Source organism: Vipera berus, assembly GCF_964194415.1.
Source record: "Vipera berus genome assembly, chromosome: Z".
Lineage (NCBI taxonomy): Eukaryota > Metazoa > Chordata > Lepidosauria > Squamata > Viperidae > Vipera > Vipera berus.
In genome coordinates this window covers 43,779,459-43,794,938 of record NC_138205.1, presented here as the reverse complement: position 1 = coordinate 43,794,938, position 15,480 = coordinate 43,779,459, and the positions used below count along the sequence as shown (strand labels likewise).

General features: G+C 38.2%; 2 protein-coding genes across 6 annotated transcripts in view; one reads left to right on the top strand and one right to left on the bottom strand.

Moving 5' to 3' along the window:
- The window catches only part of MIEN1 (migration and invasion enhancer 1), a 443,636-nt gene that overhangs the window by 190,470 nt on the left and 237,686 nt on the right, over window positions 1–15,480 (top strand). The window lies entirely within an intron of this gene.
- STARD3 (StAR related lipid transfer domain containing 3) overlaps window positions 1–15,480 on the bottom strand; it is a 37,251-nt gene that overhangs the window by 20,640 nt on the left and 1,131 nt on the right. For 3 of the 4 annotated variants that reach the window (XR_014028712.1, XM_081346461.1, XM_081346460.1), the window contains exons 2-8: window positions 8,083–8,361; window positions 3,510–3,587; window positions 3,159–3,236; window positions 2,990–3,043; window positions 2,272–2,389; window positions 1,424–1,522; window positions 580–632 (exon numbers count right to left, since the gene is read on the bottom strand). Coding sequence is in view for 3 of the 4 variants with exons in the window: in XM_081346461.1 (XP_081202587.1) it covers window positions 580–632; window positions 1,424–1,522; window positions 2,272–2,389; window positions 2,990–3,043; window positions 3,159–3,236; window positions 3,510–3,587; window positions 8,083–8,289 (687 nt within the window). In the remaining variant the exon portion in view is untranslated. The remainder of the gene's footprint in view (window positions 1–579; window positions 633–1,423; window positions 1,523–2,271; window positions 2,390–2,989; window positions 3,044–3,158; window positions 3,237–3,509; window positions 3,588–8,082; window positions 8,362–15,480) is intronic. The other variant, XM_081346462.1, reaches the window with a different exon arrangement.

Genomic DNA, 15,480 nt, shown 5'->3' with positions numbered 1-15,480 from the left:
ACCCTACTTACAAAATTTGTATGAAGTTAATATAAATAAAATATAATTTTAATATACTGTTTGCAGACCTACAGAAAACAGTTGCACATTTGATATAAGCAGATATAACATCTGATCATTGTGACTATTCTGGAGGATCTTCCAAGCACGGTGTTTGGATAAACATCTATCTGTGATAAATGCTGAGATATCTCAGAATAGAACCCACGAATACATTTGAGCACCTGTCCTGGGCAGTATTTCCTTGGATATTTTAGAAACCCATCACATTTTTTTAGCTGTGTATGAATTGAAAAGATGAATAAAGCAATTTAATACATTTTCAAAGCAGAATAGATAGATGGATGAGGTGGCATTATTAAATGACACCTGATTCTTTTCCATTACTATTATGGGTTGCTGCCCACTACTGTACTCTTGCTTGACTAAATTTTTGCTTCTATTTCAGTTCCATTGTGCAATTTAGATGGGACGTCCAACACAAATAGATTTATTGTAAACCATACTAGCATACATTACATGAAAACAGAAAAATATATTCCAAAATATGACAGCCCCAAGGGTTCTATTGAGGCATACCTCATCAGTTACTGCCCTTTTCCCCATAACTTCTTCATCTGACTCATCTGATCCTGCATTAGATATAAAAAAAAGTTACAAGTTAGGATATTATGTGTAAAGTATTATGTGTAAAGTAGGAAGAAGCATTTCTAGATCTAGAATTCCTTGACAATCCCAACCATTCTGGGGAAACAACAAAACAAAAGAGAAAACTCTAGGTATTTCCTGTTATATACTCTAAATATTTAAATTCCAGTGGGTTACTTAGTCATGAGTTTGCTTTTAGAACATATTGAGATATAAAAACTGCTAACCCTAAGAAAAACTAATCCTTCTTGGTTCCTGAATGAACTAATGGTTTGTCTTACAACTGAAAGGAGGCTGGCCTAAAATGTGATTCATGTGAAGAAAGACTTGCAGATTAGATAATTCTATGCCATGAATCAAATGTTCCCATAAACATGCATCAATTTCTCCTCATCTAATTTTGTTGAGGTTAGGTATAGCCTGGACACTAAATTGTGAAAAGCCCAATGAGCAATTTTCTGTGTAAATAATAATTGGGGTTCATAGCAGACTTTACCTGCTGGAAGCACTCTAGTGTGTTAGGAAATAGGTGCTAAAACATACCCAGGGTGTAAAAACTGTGCTCTTTTATGAGTTTTTATTAACAGACAAGAGAAAGAGCCTTATCATATTCTTATCAGCTATTAAGACAAAGGGGATTGCAGTTCACAAAAGAGAAATCATGTGAATGTCATGTGTGAATTTATAACTTCCTTGTTCTCCTTCAGGCCTATTCTTAAATGCATCATATAGGAGGTTAGTTAGCAAGTGTTTGACAGGAGGAAATATCAGTCACCTGCAACAGATTCTGGAGGGGAGTAGAACTGGCCATCTGAAAGTGCTCCTGAATAAAAGAGTGGTCCTCTGGACACAGCAGCCTGAGCTGCCACATACCCTGAAAAGAAAAGAAAAATTGGTTGGCTTAGTCATTATCTTGTGGCACTTGTTGCTCAATCTACACAACCCACACATGACATGAGAAAGCCTAGTGAATGAAAGGAGAAATGACATTTGAAAATAGTGAGCAATCTTCTTAGAAATTAGACTATTTCACAAACTGGGATTATAATTTTCACTGAAGTCCAGGTCAGGCTGAAAGAGCAGGAAGGTCGATCAATTTTTCATTGTTCACTGGTGAGAAAGATAAAAATCTAGTGCCTAATTAGGAGAGACTGGTCTAATGAAGGCTTGACATAGCCTTCATGGAAGGTCTGTGTAAGAATAAAAAGCAAATCAGAGTGAAAATTATAATTTCGTCCTTTCGATTCAGATTAGCAAACAGTGATGAAGAGTTTTAGGTAAACATAGTGGTCTGTCTGTTCTCTGATCCAGCAATTGAGATTTCTGTCAAATACTACAAACAAATGGATCCTACATCCTGTCAAGCAACAGTTCGTATGATTCTATCATCAGGGTGAAAGTTACTATTAATGTTTTTTTTAAGTGCCTCATAATAAAAAACATACCAGCTCATTATTTTCCAACAATTGTATCCATTTATTTCTCAAATTTATATATCACCAGAATCCAAAAATCCCTGCTGGTATTGGATTGGTTAGAGTTAGACGAAGCATTACCTCTAAAGGATAGGTGGAAGAACAGCCTTATTGGACATTCCCACCCTCACTGGATAAACAAACTCACATTGTTCTTCCTCTATCTCCTGTGGCAAGACTTTGAAATCCAAAAACCATGTTTCTAGCCAGGCAAGGACAAAGGAAACAATGGGCAGAAGATAGCCAAATGCTCCTTTGGTCAGCAGCTGTTGCATGAAGAAAAAAAAAGAGATAAATTTCAAGGCACGAATTGGAGATCACTTATTATAGTTTTCCAGTTGGATTGGACTTAGAATTGTCATACATTTCAGACACAATGACCACTGTCTCAGCTAGACTTCATATAGTGACTGCCTCATTTAGCACTGTTTGCAGTTATGATGGTGATGAAAAAGTTACTTTATGATCAATCCTCATATTTATGATTTTTACAAGTTTGCTAAGGAAAGCTGAAATCAGATCATAAGCGCCATTGCAGTTTCACTTAGTAGTCCCAACTGTAATCACTAAATATGGACTACGTACAGTGTATGGGAATTACAGTAACACATTTGGAGGGTGTTAGCTTAATGAAGGTGAATTATTCCTTAAAGACTATTATTCACCATCTTGGAAGATCAGCTGTTATGGATAAAGTACTTCATTTGTAAGCACACTTTTGCACCTCCAATCCCATTACCACCACTGGAATTTTAATGATGAACTGAATTCCCATGAGCTAATATAAGATATTTTAACCTGCTCCAACCATTAGAAAGGTGGCTGCAAAATTTCAGATAGAAACCCATTTTTTTTCATGAACTCACATCTGAGACGGTAACTTTCACTATCAAGAAAGTGCTGCACACCAATGTAGTGATCTTGGGGATGAAGAGGAGAGAAGGAGAAAGAAAAAAGAAAATTCATTAACAAGAGCAGCTTTGGAAGCTATGAAGTTATATAATTAAGCATATTTTGCAAATAATTTTCTCTTACCGCTATAACCCACCAATGACGGAGTTTAAAAACAGCATATGCAAGAAGGAGCACCGAGAACCGGAAAAAAGCCAAGAGCTAATGAAAAAGGAGCATACAAAGTATTTATAACAATAATGAAGTTCTGAGAAATATAAAACAACACAATTGTTTCTGAGTGACATAAATTAATAGGAAACTATGTAAACTGCTGGCAGTATAATAGGAAGGTTTTTGGAAAAAATCTGAAATTCTACAAAATGCAATAGCTTACATGTTTAATAGTCATGTGAATAATTTAGCAGCCATGTAAATTATTTTTGACCGGGCAAAAAAAGCCTACTTAAAAAAAAATTGCAATAAAATACTTACAAATATGTCAAAAAAGGATGTTCTAAACTTGTAATAGATGACTTCTTCCTTTAAATTGACCTGGATAGTTTTGATAGTCTGAAAGTAAGTAAGAGTAAAGAATAAAGAAAATGACATTAAGAGAGTTGGATTAGCTTTTACTTCAGTGAAGATCCAATGGGCTGAAGAAAGAATCTAAGTTTACTTCGGCATATAATCATGCTTACCACATGACCACGGAAGCATCTTCTGACTATACTGGCTCTCTCAGCTAGGAAATGTAGATGAGCACCGCACCCTAGAGTCAGACACAACTGGACAGGGGAAACCTTTACCTTTTATTTAAACTTTTTTTTAGCCTTCCCCAATTGGTGCCTCCAGATATGGTGGGATTACTGTTCCCAGAATTCAGAACAGAATAGCCTCTCATCATGCATTAAGCCCACATTTCTGGAGACACTGGACTAGGAAAGCTTTAAAATAATGGGCAATTTGTATTTTGAGTACAAAAATGTTTTGAGTATGATGAATTCATCTGTTTCACGCTCAAAACAGAATATATGACACATTACTATAAGCTTGAAACATTTCAAATTTTTTTTAAAAAGCACATCTTATGCCCAAGGACAGCAATTTTGCACCTGAGTAGGACATTTTTTGAAGTATTGTGCTTGAAATGGTTCAAAACACACTCTAGAAAGTTTCTTCTAGGCAGTATTGGATAGCTCCGCAGAATAAAATGAATAAAACTAAAATGAGCTCCAATCCAGTCTGATTTGGGCTCATATTTTCTGTTACATTGCTGAGAAAATTAGAGATAGGTGGGTTCTACAAGGAAGGGCAGCTATAAGAGATGTCCAGGGTGAGCCCAAGGGTGGGGCGGGGGTCCAATACATCATCAGTTTGGGGTCACTACACCCTCGTAAGAGACCTAAGTCCAGCTCCCCTTTAAGTCCGTTGGCTCTTATCTGGCACCAATTTGCCTTGACTGTTAGTAGATTAGGTTCTTGTGTAGAAGTAACATGAAATAAACTTTTAGTGCTTTTGAACTTTATCTTTAGATTAGTATATCACAGATCAGCCAAGTTGTTGATATAATCACTAGTCTATATATAAAAGGCATTAAAAGCAATGTGAATAAACTGGCCTACTGAGGAAGACTAATTTTTTGGGCCAAATATAAATAATTTAAAATTTGCATTCAATTGCATAAGATCTTGTTCCAGATGAATTGTTATGGCAGTAATTCAATCTTGAGCCATAAATAACAAGGCTCCAACAGTAGTAACAAACTTCCCTTCCCCCACCTGAGCAACACAGTGATTGAGTAATATATTGATAGAACTGCTATCTTACATTCATGGCCTAACTAATCCATAATGGAGCCTGGAAGATGCACTCCTTGCAGAGGGGCAGAATCCCATGTCACAACCTCCAGTGTCACTGAGGCGAGCCTCATTATTTTATGTATGTATGTATGTATTTAAATTTATATACCGCTCATCTTGCTATTACATGACTATAATATATAAAGGAAGAAACATTTGGGAGAGATATAGACAGATCCATACACCTTCCCCAAATAGGTTTCAACAATATGCACATAATTTGTAGCTAATCAGGGAAAGGCTCTGGACAATCAGATTGTTCCACTGAATCAGACTATTTTCAACAACACTGCAAACCTTCAGTGTACTACTAGAACAGGGGTGTCAAACTCAATTTCATTGAGGGCCGCATCAGCATTGCGGTTGCCCTCAAGGGGCCGGGTGGGTGTGGCCTGGCCTACTGGGTGGGCGTGGCTAGTGTGTATGGCCTACTGGGTGGGCATGGCCAGCTCTACATCATTCACATCAAGGGTGCCTATGAGGGCCTGGGCAGGAGTGGGACAGATCTGAGGGTCTCTGGCAGAAGGAGGGTCTCTGGGCCAGGGCCAAGGCAGTGGGGGCCGTTCCCTCACTGTTTCCAGGATGGCTTTGCGGGCCACATGAAACCACTTCGTGGGCCGCATCCGGCCCCCAGGCCTTGTGTTTGACATGTCTGTACTAGAAGAACCACCAGAGTTGTTGCAGAGCCGAATTATTTTACTTGTTCTCCAATCATCTACCATTCAAATATCCTGAACTTTATTGGTCATTATTCTTAGTTGGCCTGGAGTTTCCTCAGGCTGGGGAAGTGTAGTTCTGTAGTCTAGCATCATATATTCATCTGAATTCTGCCAGCAATGGCAGACTCTTTTCATCTTAATACTCCCTGTTTGATCTGCACCTCTCAAATAAGTATCAAGCAATGATGTGAGAGTTAAAAAAAACATGCAACATGAATATTAAAAGTGATAAACCAAGCATTAGACACATAGTACGAATATAAAACGTGATGTTAGTAAAACTATTCAGACCAGGATAGCTATTAACAAATTATGCTATAAATTAAAACATTTAATACATACCAGCAAATAGCAATCTTACTTTTATTAGGTGTCAAGAGGAAAACATATCTAAAAACTACTGTCCTGAACTATGTGCTATTCCACCTCTAAACGCTTTCGTCTACAACAGTGTTTCTTCCCAGTCTGCTGGCTAGGCAATTCTAGTTGAATTTCATACAGTTTAAAGTTGCCATGGTTGACAAACACACTGCTCTACAAGAATCCCTAACCCAGAGTTAGACAATACTTGGTCTCTGAAGATTGACTTAGATAACTCCTGCAAATGCAAGTCATTTGCTATTTTGGTCAGTGTTTACAGAAATTCTACCCGAAAACATCTGTAAGATGTTAGATTGCCTAACCCCTCAGGACCATTATCTAGAGTGGATATAAATATTCTGGAGATTCTTCTCTCTCCATTTGTTCTTATGAATGTGAAGATTCCCTTCCCTCTATTTGTTTTTGTGACTGAATTGTTAAAACAACTGCTCTATACAATGGAAAGACAGCTTTTCTTTACTTGTACATTCTGTTGTGGGGAAACTGACTGACTCATTTGAGGCTATAATATTATCAGGAAAATCATGTGTCATTTCCTGTGAATATGGTATTTAGGCTTTTCATTGCTTCCTTTCCTTTCTAATCCTTTGAAAGCTAGGAAACAGAGTGAATCGGTGGCCATATGATGAATCTCTGCTCATTGGTCTGTTAAAGAAGTTGTGGTTTCCAAATCTAAAATAGAGTGGCATTCAAGAGATGTATAACTTACTGCATTTCAGCTATTTTCTCACAATGGTTCCTACTGTGGAATACAGACATATTGCATGAGAAAAGGGTAGAGTGAAGTGACCAAACCATTGCATTTCTGTCATATGGTTGTTTCCACTTCCAATGACTCTATTTCTTCTTGATATGCTATATTGAGAAATGTTTTATTTACTACCAATATTGTTAAAATGTATCCTGTAAACTAAATTATACTTAAACTTTGGTTCAGAACTTGTAGTATATCTTCAATACAATCATTACCCTTTAGATATGCTGGACTACAACTCCATTTCCCCTGGACCCTTGGCCAACAGATTAAGAAGGTCCCAGGTTAGAAGAATTGCTGAAAGTTGTATGTTTATAGTACTAACTGCTGCAGATGAGCAAGAGTATAATATTACTTCTATAGAGAGTAGTTTTTTTCAAATGCTCTGAGGAACCAATTGGAACATATTTGTAACTAGGAAGGAACGTTTTTCTTTAAAATCAAATTGGTTTCTATTATAGCATAATGTGTAAACAGAGTAATTCATCCAGGTCATTACCTCACCACACAATAGCATTGATATGTGTAGGTTTGTTTATAGGTGGAGAAATGAAGTAGCTTTGCTTCTATGCCCAACAATTAGAACAGTTCCAAGAGATTAGTCATTACTCTATTTGTCCCAGGCAGGTTTACTAGTTAAGTGAAATTAAAAACTTGCAGGTTCAACTCAGCCTCTTTTATGGTTTATATTTAAAGCTGAAAAGACCAGGCAATCAGACAAAAAATCCAATGAACCTTTGTTTTTACTCTTATCCCCTACGATGAAAACAACTTGCAAACAGAAATTGGCAACTAACAAGCATTCATACAAGCCCTAGTACTTCAAGGTTGACTCAGCCTTCCATCCTTCCGAGGTAGGTAAAATGAGGACCCAGATTGTTGGGGGCAATTAAGCTGACTTTGTAATAATGCCGCTTGGGGTGTGTGTGAAAGCCCTAATAAGCAGGCATATACATAGAATGAAGGCTACTGCTAAGCTTGTAAGCCGCCCTGAGTCTTCGGAGAAGGGCGGGATATAAATGGAATTAAAATAATAATAATAAAAAATAGCTGTGTTCCTAAGATGATATCCTAGTGGAGCATAACTCAGGCTGATATCAGCACAGTAGCAGGATGCCACAGAGAATAGACTCCAAACAGAATTTTGAAATTGTCTAGGTCACTACTGTTAGCCTGGGCAATTGTTTACCCAATACAGGGACAGGCAACTCCAATAGATGCATTGCATTTTATCCACTGCAGTAGTTTCTCTGGGGAAACTTTTATTTCCCTAATTATTTGAGTGTAATAGGGGAGAGGGAAGGGGGTCAGGAGAGAAAACCTTACTTGCAAAAACCAACTTTTCGACTCACATTCAATTCAATTATCCAGAGGAGTGAGATGAACAGAAGGTCAAAAGTCACAAAGAGGCAGAAGGTTCGTCGCACATCAGAAATGGTCCTTCTTCTCTCGGAAGAAAAATAATGTGGAGAAAACCCTGGAGAGTGTGAAAATGAGGAAACAATGGCAGGAAGACTCTGCTCCAAATCAGCGTTCTGCAAGTCACACAATTTTCTCATCCTCGGAGAGAACAGTGAAGTTGTTGATACTCATGTACAGACGTGTCATCCGTGATCTTATCAATGGATCCTCTGTTTTGAGGGAAAGGGGAGGAGATGAAAAGAGAAAACACGCAGATAAGGCTTTCTAGATATTAAAAACTATTTTTTCTACCAAGGAACTCAGGATGGCATATCAGATAGAAACCCAAGCTTATTTCTGAATTAGATCAGATTGATTTGCCATAGTTGTACAATGATCCCATGGTAGGTGGAATCCCATCACTACTGCCTGTTTACAAGGTATGCGGGCAAAGAAATTCAGTATAATAATACAGATAGGAGGGGTATAGGGAGAATAGAAAAGCACTTGCACAGAATGAGCTGAACTAGATCTAAAAACAAACAATTCACTTTTAATATTTGTTTTGATTTTGCCTCCATCAAGATGGGACTTATTCTGTGGGAGTGACAATGATTCTGACTTCCTATCCCCTTCCCCATTGAATATCCTTGTGGGAAGCTAGCAAGCTGCCAGGGAGCATCCAAAACTCCACTCCACCCCTCCCCTCCCGCCAGCTTCCCCATTTTCTTTGCAAGTGCAAGGCCAGCAGACAGAAAACTGACTGCTGGGGAAATAGCCAGGTTAGGGATGGCGCATGTGGGTGGTGGCATGGGTCAGGAAGGGTGTGTGGGTAGGTGCAACAAGTATCACATGGGTTGGGGAAGTAGCAAGGGTTACGAAGGGTTCTGAGAGATTCTTTGTAGGTTGGGAGAATATGTGAATGAGTAGCATGGGTCAGGAAAAGTGCACTGGGGCGCATGATAAATCTATGCAAGTTGAGTAGTGCGAGGGTGATGCAGACTGATAGGAGTACGGGGGGGTCACAGGGGTGTGCTATGTGGGGTGGGGTTGGAGAGGGCATGTGAAAGGATGGGATAAGTTACAGTCAGTACATGGAGGTCTGCAAGAGGTACCACACAGGTTGAGGAAGGCTTGGAGAGAATGGGGTGAGAAAAGTATGCATGACTTCCTTCCACTGTGTTTGTCCTCCCTCCCACTGCTGCTATGTGTTGAAGGGAGGGAGGGCTCATAGGAATAGCTAGGAAATTCACAGAATGTTGAAAACAAGGATCATGTGACTGCAACAGCAGCCAGACCCTGCTAAAGTAATCACAAATTTCCCAAATTTCATCCCTCAGGAATAACAGGTTCTGTAAGTTATCCCTTTTGAGGTAGCTCTGTTGACAAAATTTTGCCCTATTATGCACCACTTCATCCAGTTAATTTAGAGACATGAGAGCATTAATAGTTTATAAATTAGACACCATTAATGCAGGAAGTTCCCTGAAGGATGTTGAACATGAGCGATCTTTTAGGAAAAAGTGGTAAGAAATTGTGAAAGTGACATTGGCTTCTGAAGTATTGTTTGGTAGATTCAATAGCTGAAAGAAAGTATAAAAATGCTGGGCCACCCCATTCCAGCTTCTGTCAGTTGATCTATGTGGGGGATGAGAAAACCGCATTCCTCCCCCCCCAATAACTACAACTGTTGTATCAGATGGTTGTTTGCAGATTTGGAAACAATCAAAGGTCATCTAATCCAACTTTCTACCCAAAGACAGCAGGGTTGGAAGAAATATTCCACAATAACTAGACACTAGAAGCAAATTATATGGGAGGTGGGGGGAACAGCTCAATCTTCCCTATACCCTATTTACAGTTGCTGGGGATAAGGTCAGCCACCCAACAATCAACCCAGCCAGATCAAATTATAAAATCAAAATTGCAATTTCAAAACATCCAAAAGCAAAAGAGCTTTGTTTCTGCCATCTCGGCATAGCTAAGCTCCAAGAACAGGGTGAGTGTGTGGAATTTGGGGAGCGGAGAGTTCCAGATCTGCAAAAAAGTAACTGTCCAAATTATGAGTCACATGTTACATCTCCCTAAGTGGCAGCTTTCATCGTAAAATTTATGCCAGCTACGACGGAGGCAATTAGACTTTCCATCTGTGCATTCTGCAAGGAAAGGCTACAATTTACACATGTGTGTGCCCTTTCCATAAAGGTTGCTATGTATGTAGGCATCAAACTTGGTTCCCATGCAACATTCAAGCAGTCCCTGCTAAAATGACCTTCAATAACAAAGTTTTACTGGATTTGGGCGTGGGGAAGGAGGAATGTCATTGTAAGCAATATTGTAAGAACTGCCAGTTTTATTCCTTACTAGAGATAAGAGGCTTAAAGTTCTACCATTTTACAATTCTCTTACAATACAGTGTATGCCTGTACTTCTGCTGATATGATTGCACAACTTTGAGACTACTTACATATCTATCATAACATCCATCTCAAAAAGATCAATCATGAATCATAACTAATTCATCTTCAGTGCATTACTGTATCTCTGGTTAAAAAGAACAAAAATAGGGATTTCTTAGAACAAAATTTATGAAGAGAAGGAGAATAACACTGTATTTGGTTACCAAAGTTTGAGGCAAGTGAATATACACTACCAATCAAAATAAAAAACCCTTTTTATTCTAAATAAATAAATATATACAGAGCCCCAAATGTTTATATATTGGTTTAATTATAAAAGAGTTGCCATTTCACTAACTAGCTGGAAAATCCGTTTCATCAGATTGCACAATTTATTTGTGCCACATCAAATAGTAGCTCTTGCTTCACAGTGGGCAAAGAAGTGGTCTAGACTTACTAGGAAAAAATATTTTCTTGTAAAATATTTTTTGGTAAGCCCTCTTTTTAACAATACACTTATGACCTTACTATAACCATGTAGTAAGTAATCCAAGTTATTTGGGTCTGAAAATGTCCATCAAACAAGTTAGGAAGTTGCAGGATCCAATCTGGGTCAGTCACTGGAACCAGAGTCTAAGTCTTCTGAGTTTTCGGACTTCTGCTGGAGCCCATCCTCAGGGTAAATTCTCTCTCATCAGAGTGTGAGGCAGAATAGCTCGGAGGACTAAATGTCTGGTCCCAGTGATTGACCCAGATTGGATTTTGCAACATTATACTGGAACACATGTATTTGCCTTCATTCATGATAGAAAGTCCTCAGTGGTGGGATTCAGCTGGTTCGCACCACTTCAGCAGAACCGGTAGCTAATTTTTTGTTGCCCAGGCCCAGAACGGACTTCCAGAAGCAGCATCCACACAGAGAACCAGTTGTTCACATATTTGAATCCCACCACTAGATGTCTTCCTATATTCATGGTCACTGCAGTTGGGCAGCTGGAGGCCATGATTGGGAGGGCTATGCCCAGCTTTAGCTAGCACACCAGTTGCAGCTCTACCTGAATTATGAGATTCTTGCATGGGGACATAGTCTGTGTCGCTTTGAAATGAGATCACTGCAATGCGCTATACATGGGACTGGCTTTGAAGACTATTCAAATTTGATTATTGATACAAAATGCAGTGCCTTAATTATGGTAGATATTAGCTGTCAAGAGCATATTTTGTCTGAATGTCAGGCCTGTTGGTATCCAATATGCTTCTAAATGTAAATCATAGAGTTGCTATTGATCTACAAAATGAGTTATGTTTTTCTGTTGCAAGCCTGGCCCTATGGAACAGTCTCCTCCCCAAAATTAAGGCTTGTCCATCTATTTCCAAAAGCTCCTTTTTCACAGAAAGTTGGTAGTTTCCTGGTTATGAGTATTGCCATTGTTTTATTACTTCATGTATTTTTACTCACTTCATGGTGAGATGGGCAGCAAAGAAAATATATAAATAAAAATTATAAATTTTGGTTGTTTCAATTATTTTTAGCATTATCCTATACTTTTACTACAGACATTTTAAATGCTGAATATTGGGAATGTTTTAATTGCTGTTCTAAACTGTCACGAGTCTCAAATAATTTGGTGGCATATAAATGCAATAAATATGTTTAAATACGAACTGAGAATTTTGCTTCACTATGTTGGGAATTTGTTTTATTTCTCTATTCTATTTTTCATCTGCTTCATCTGACAATGAAGATTTGACTTTTCTCCTACTTTTACATTTAATCCTGTCTTCTATTTTCTTCATAGCAGCAATCCTATGATGAAGGTTGGGCTATATGACAGTGACTGGTCCAGAGTTATCCCGGCAAATTTCTTTAACCTTAACTCCTCAAGCTTGACCATTATAGCTGATTTATTCTCTAAGTAGGCTATCTATCTGAAAATTGGAATTTTGTATGAACTATTTTCAATACTCTTTAAAATACCTTGGACTTGAATATTTTACTTGAAACACTTATAAATCACGATACAAGGTAGTAGTGAATAAATTTAAGCATATTGCTAAAAAGAAATAGGGGTACAAAAAAATCCACCAGGGCTCCAGACTTCACAAAAGAACAAGGAACAGACCAGCATTTTCCTTCATACCTTGGACTGCAACTACTTTTACTCTCTGCTATCTTGGAAGTACCAGCTGGAATGTACCAGCTGGAAGAGATCAATATACCCAGAAAGAACTCAATGGGAAAGATTGGACTATGAATGGAAAATCTGTCAGCATTCCATAGTACAATTTACAAGGTATAATTGCAGGTCTAGAAGTAATGTAGAACTATCCACAATGATTTTAGCTCACAGGTAAATTTCAATTTTTTTAAATTATTTTTTTACACTGAGTAAAGGAGCTTCAAGGGACGCGGTGGCTCAGTGGGTTAGGACGCTGAGCTTGTCGATCAGAAGGTCGGCAGTTTGGCGGGTTGAATCCCGAGTGCCGCGTAACAGAGTGAGCGCCTGTTACTCGTCCCAGCTTCTGCCAACCTAGCCGTTCGAAAGCACGTAAAAATGCAAGTAGAAAAATAGGGACCACTCCGGTGGGAAGGTAACAGTATTCTGTGCGCCTTTGGCGTCTAGTCATGCCGGCCACATGACCACAGAGACGTCCTCGGACAAGCGCTGGCTCTTCGGCTTTGAAACGGAGATGAGCACCAGCCCCTAGAGTCGGAAACAACCAGCACGCATGTGCGGGGGAACCTTTACCTTAAAGGAGCTTCTAAAAGACTGGTATCCTCATGCTGCTAGTATCCTGCTCTATAATGGTACTTCAACTAAATCCACCCAAATTTAGGATTATGTAATCTAAACTCATGGAGCAGTCACAAAGAACACAATAAATGATCTAATAAAATATGCTGAGCCATGATCAAAGTGTACGGTAATTCTAATGAATATAAGGAAAAGCAGAGTCAAAGTAATATATTACGTTCTAATCCTGCAAAACAATTCAAAGGAGGTTATAGGTTTGCTGGTCAAAAAGGTCAAAGAGCTGAAAGACATTGGTTGTATTCACACAACATATGAAAGCACATTCAATGGCTTGATAAAATAGTCCAGTTCACACATCATATTAAGAAATATATTCTATGTAGTTTTGGTTTAAACCACTGTAATTTTTAAATCAAGATTTGCAGGCTGTCTAACATACATGTCTTCAGTTCTTGCTGAATCTAAAAAGCAAAGTTTAATGCTTAAAAGTGTCAAGCCTCCAAGACTTGCAAATAGAGTTGGATTTAGGCCTATTGAAGAGTTACTGCAAAGTTTAAGAAACCATTATTCCTACAAAAAATCCCATTAATCTGGTAATAGTATACCTTTTAGTCTTCTGAAATTAACCTCAGGTGGCACTATTCCCCTTGGAGTTTTGTAAAATATCAAAGGATAGCAAAGTTGTAGGAACTTTAAAAAAGTAGGCCCCAGACTGAAATGAATCTGCTTTTCTCTAAAGAAAATGAAGGTAGTCCTCTATTTATACTCTTCTTGTCATGGTTGTTAACTGAATCACTGCAGTTGTTAAGTGAATCATGCAGTTGTTAAGCAAATCTGGCTTCCCCCATTAACTTAAATGTTGGAAGCCTGGTGAGAAGGTCACAAATGGTGATCACATGACCATAGGATGCTGCAACCAAAAATATATGCTGGTTGCCAAATAACCAAAATTTAATAATGAGATCAGGGGATGCTGCATTGATTGTAAGTGCAAGGAACAGCCATAAGTCATTTTTTTCACCACTGTAACTTCAGTCATTAAATGAATGGTTGTAAGTTGAGACTGATGTAACAGAAGCAAAATGTACTCAATATTTAAAATGTATTGATAGTTAGAGGTGATAAATGGTTGAATAGTGGTAGCAATGAAGGCAATTAATTACTTAACTGTTTTTGGAATTAGAAATGAGAGTATATAGGGTAAGTTAACAGGAATTTAATCAAGGGAATAGGAATAAAACTGAGGAACAATGCAAGTATGAATACAATCACTTCCTGATCACAGAAAAATCCCAAATGGCCAGCCCTTTCTGCTTTCAAAATGTGTTTTAAGTACAGTACATAGTTTCAGAAGGGGATTCCCCAGCTTCATATAAAATTAGGAGAAAATAGAAAAGCAGAACAACTGCTATGTTAGCTTGCTACAAAAATGCATGCTACTGTTTAGGCATGAAGGTCAAACTAGAAGTTGGAAGGTGAGATTATTAAACTTAATCGTCATAAAGTCCTTTTGCTAAGAACAGCACAGTCTTATAGACAGACTGAGTGTGACAAACACAACTTGTTTGTGAACAAGGATAGCAGTGTTTGATTACCTACATGTTACCCAAAGGAAGTGAGAGAAAACTCTGTTTCCAAACAACTCACTATCCTTCCTGGATATCCTGATTAGCAGAAATTGCAATTGCAAACTAGAAACACAAGTATACCAAAAAACCACCCACACCCATCAAGTCTTCACTTCTAAAGCAATAATCTTTACTTCTATATAAGAACCCTATTCAGATGAGTACAAACAACTCAGCTGCCCAGAACAGCAGAAAAAGGAATAGAGCATCTATACAATATCTTCCAGCAAAATGGATATCCAGGCAGCTTCATCAAATGTGCCTGACCACCCAGTCCAAAATAACACAACCAATACAAGCTGAATAACACTATCAAACACCAAAAGCATCTCAGAAACCACCAACAGGCTTATTACAATCACATGGAATCAGTCAGTATAGCACACAAATTAATTAAAGCCCTCAGTAGCCCCAGAAGAAAAAACAAGAATCACCTACTACCATGTATAGAGACTGCAACAGACACTACATAGAACAGACGGAAGACTAGTACAAGCATCCATAAACACTGAGTAGCAGTCAAAAACATGATGAAAACTCTAATTTCACAATATATCAATAGTTAA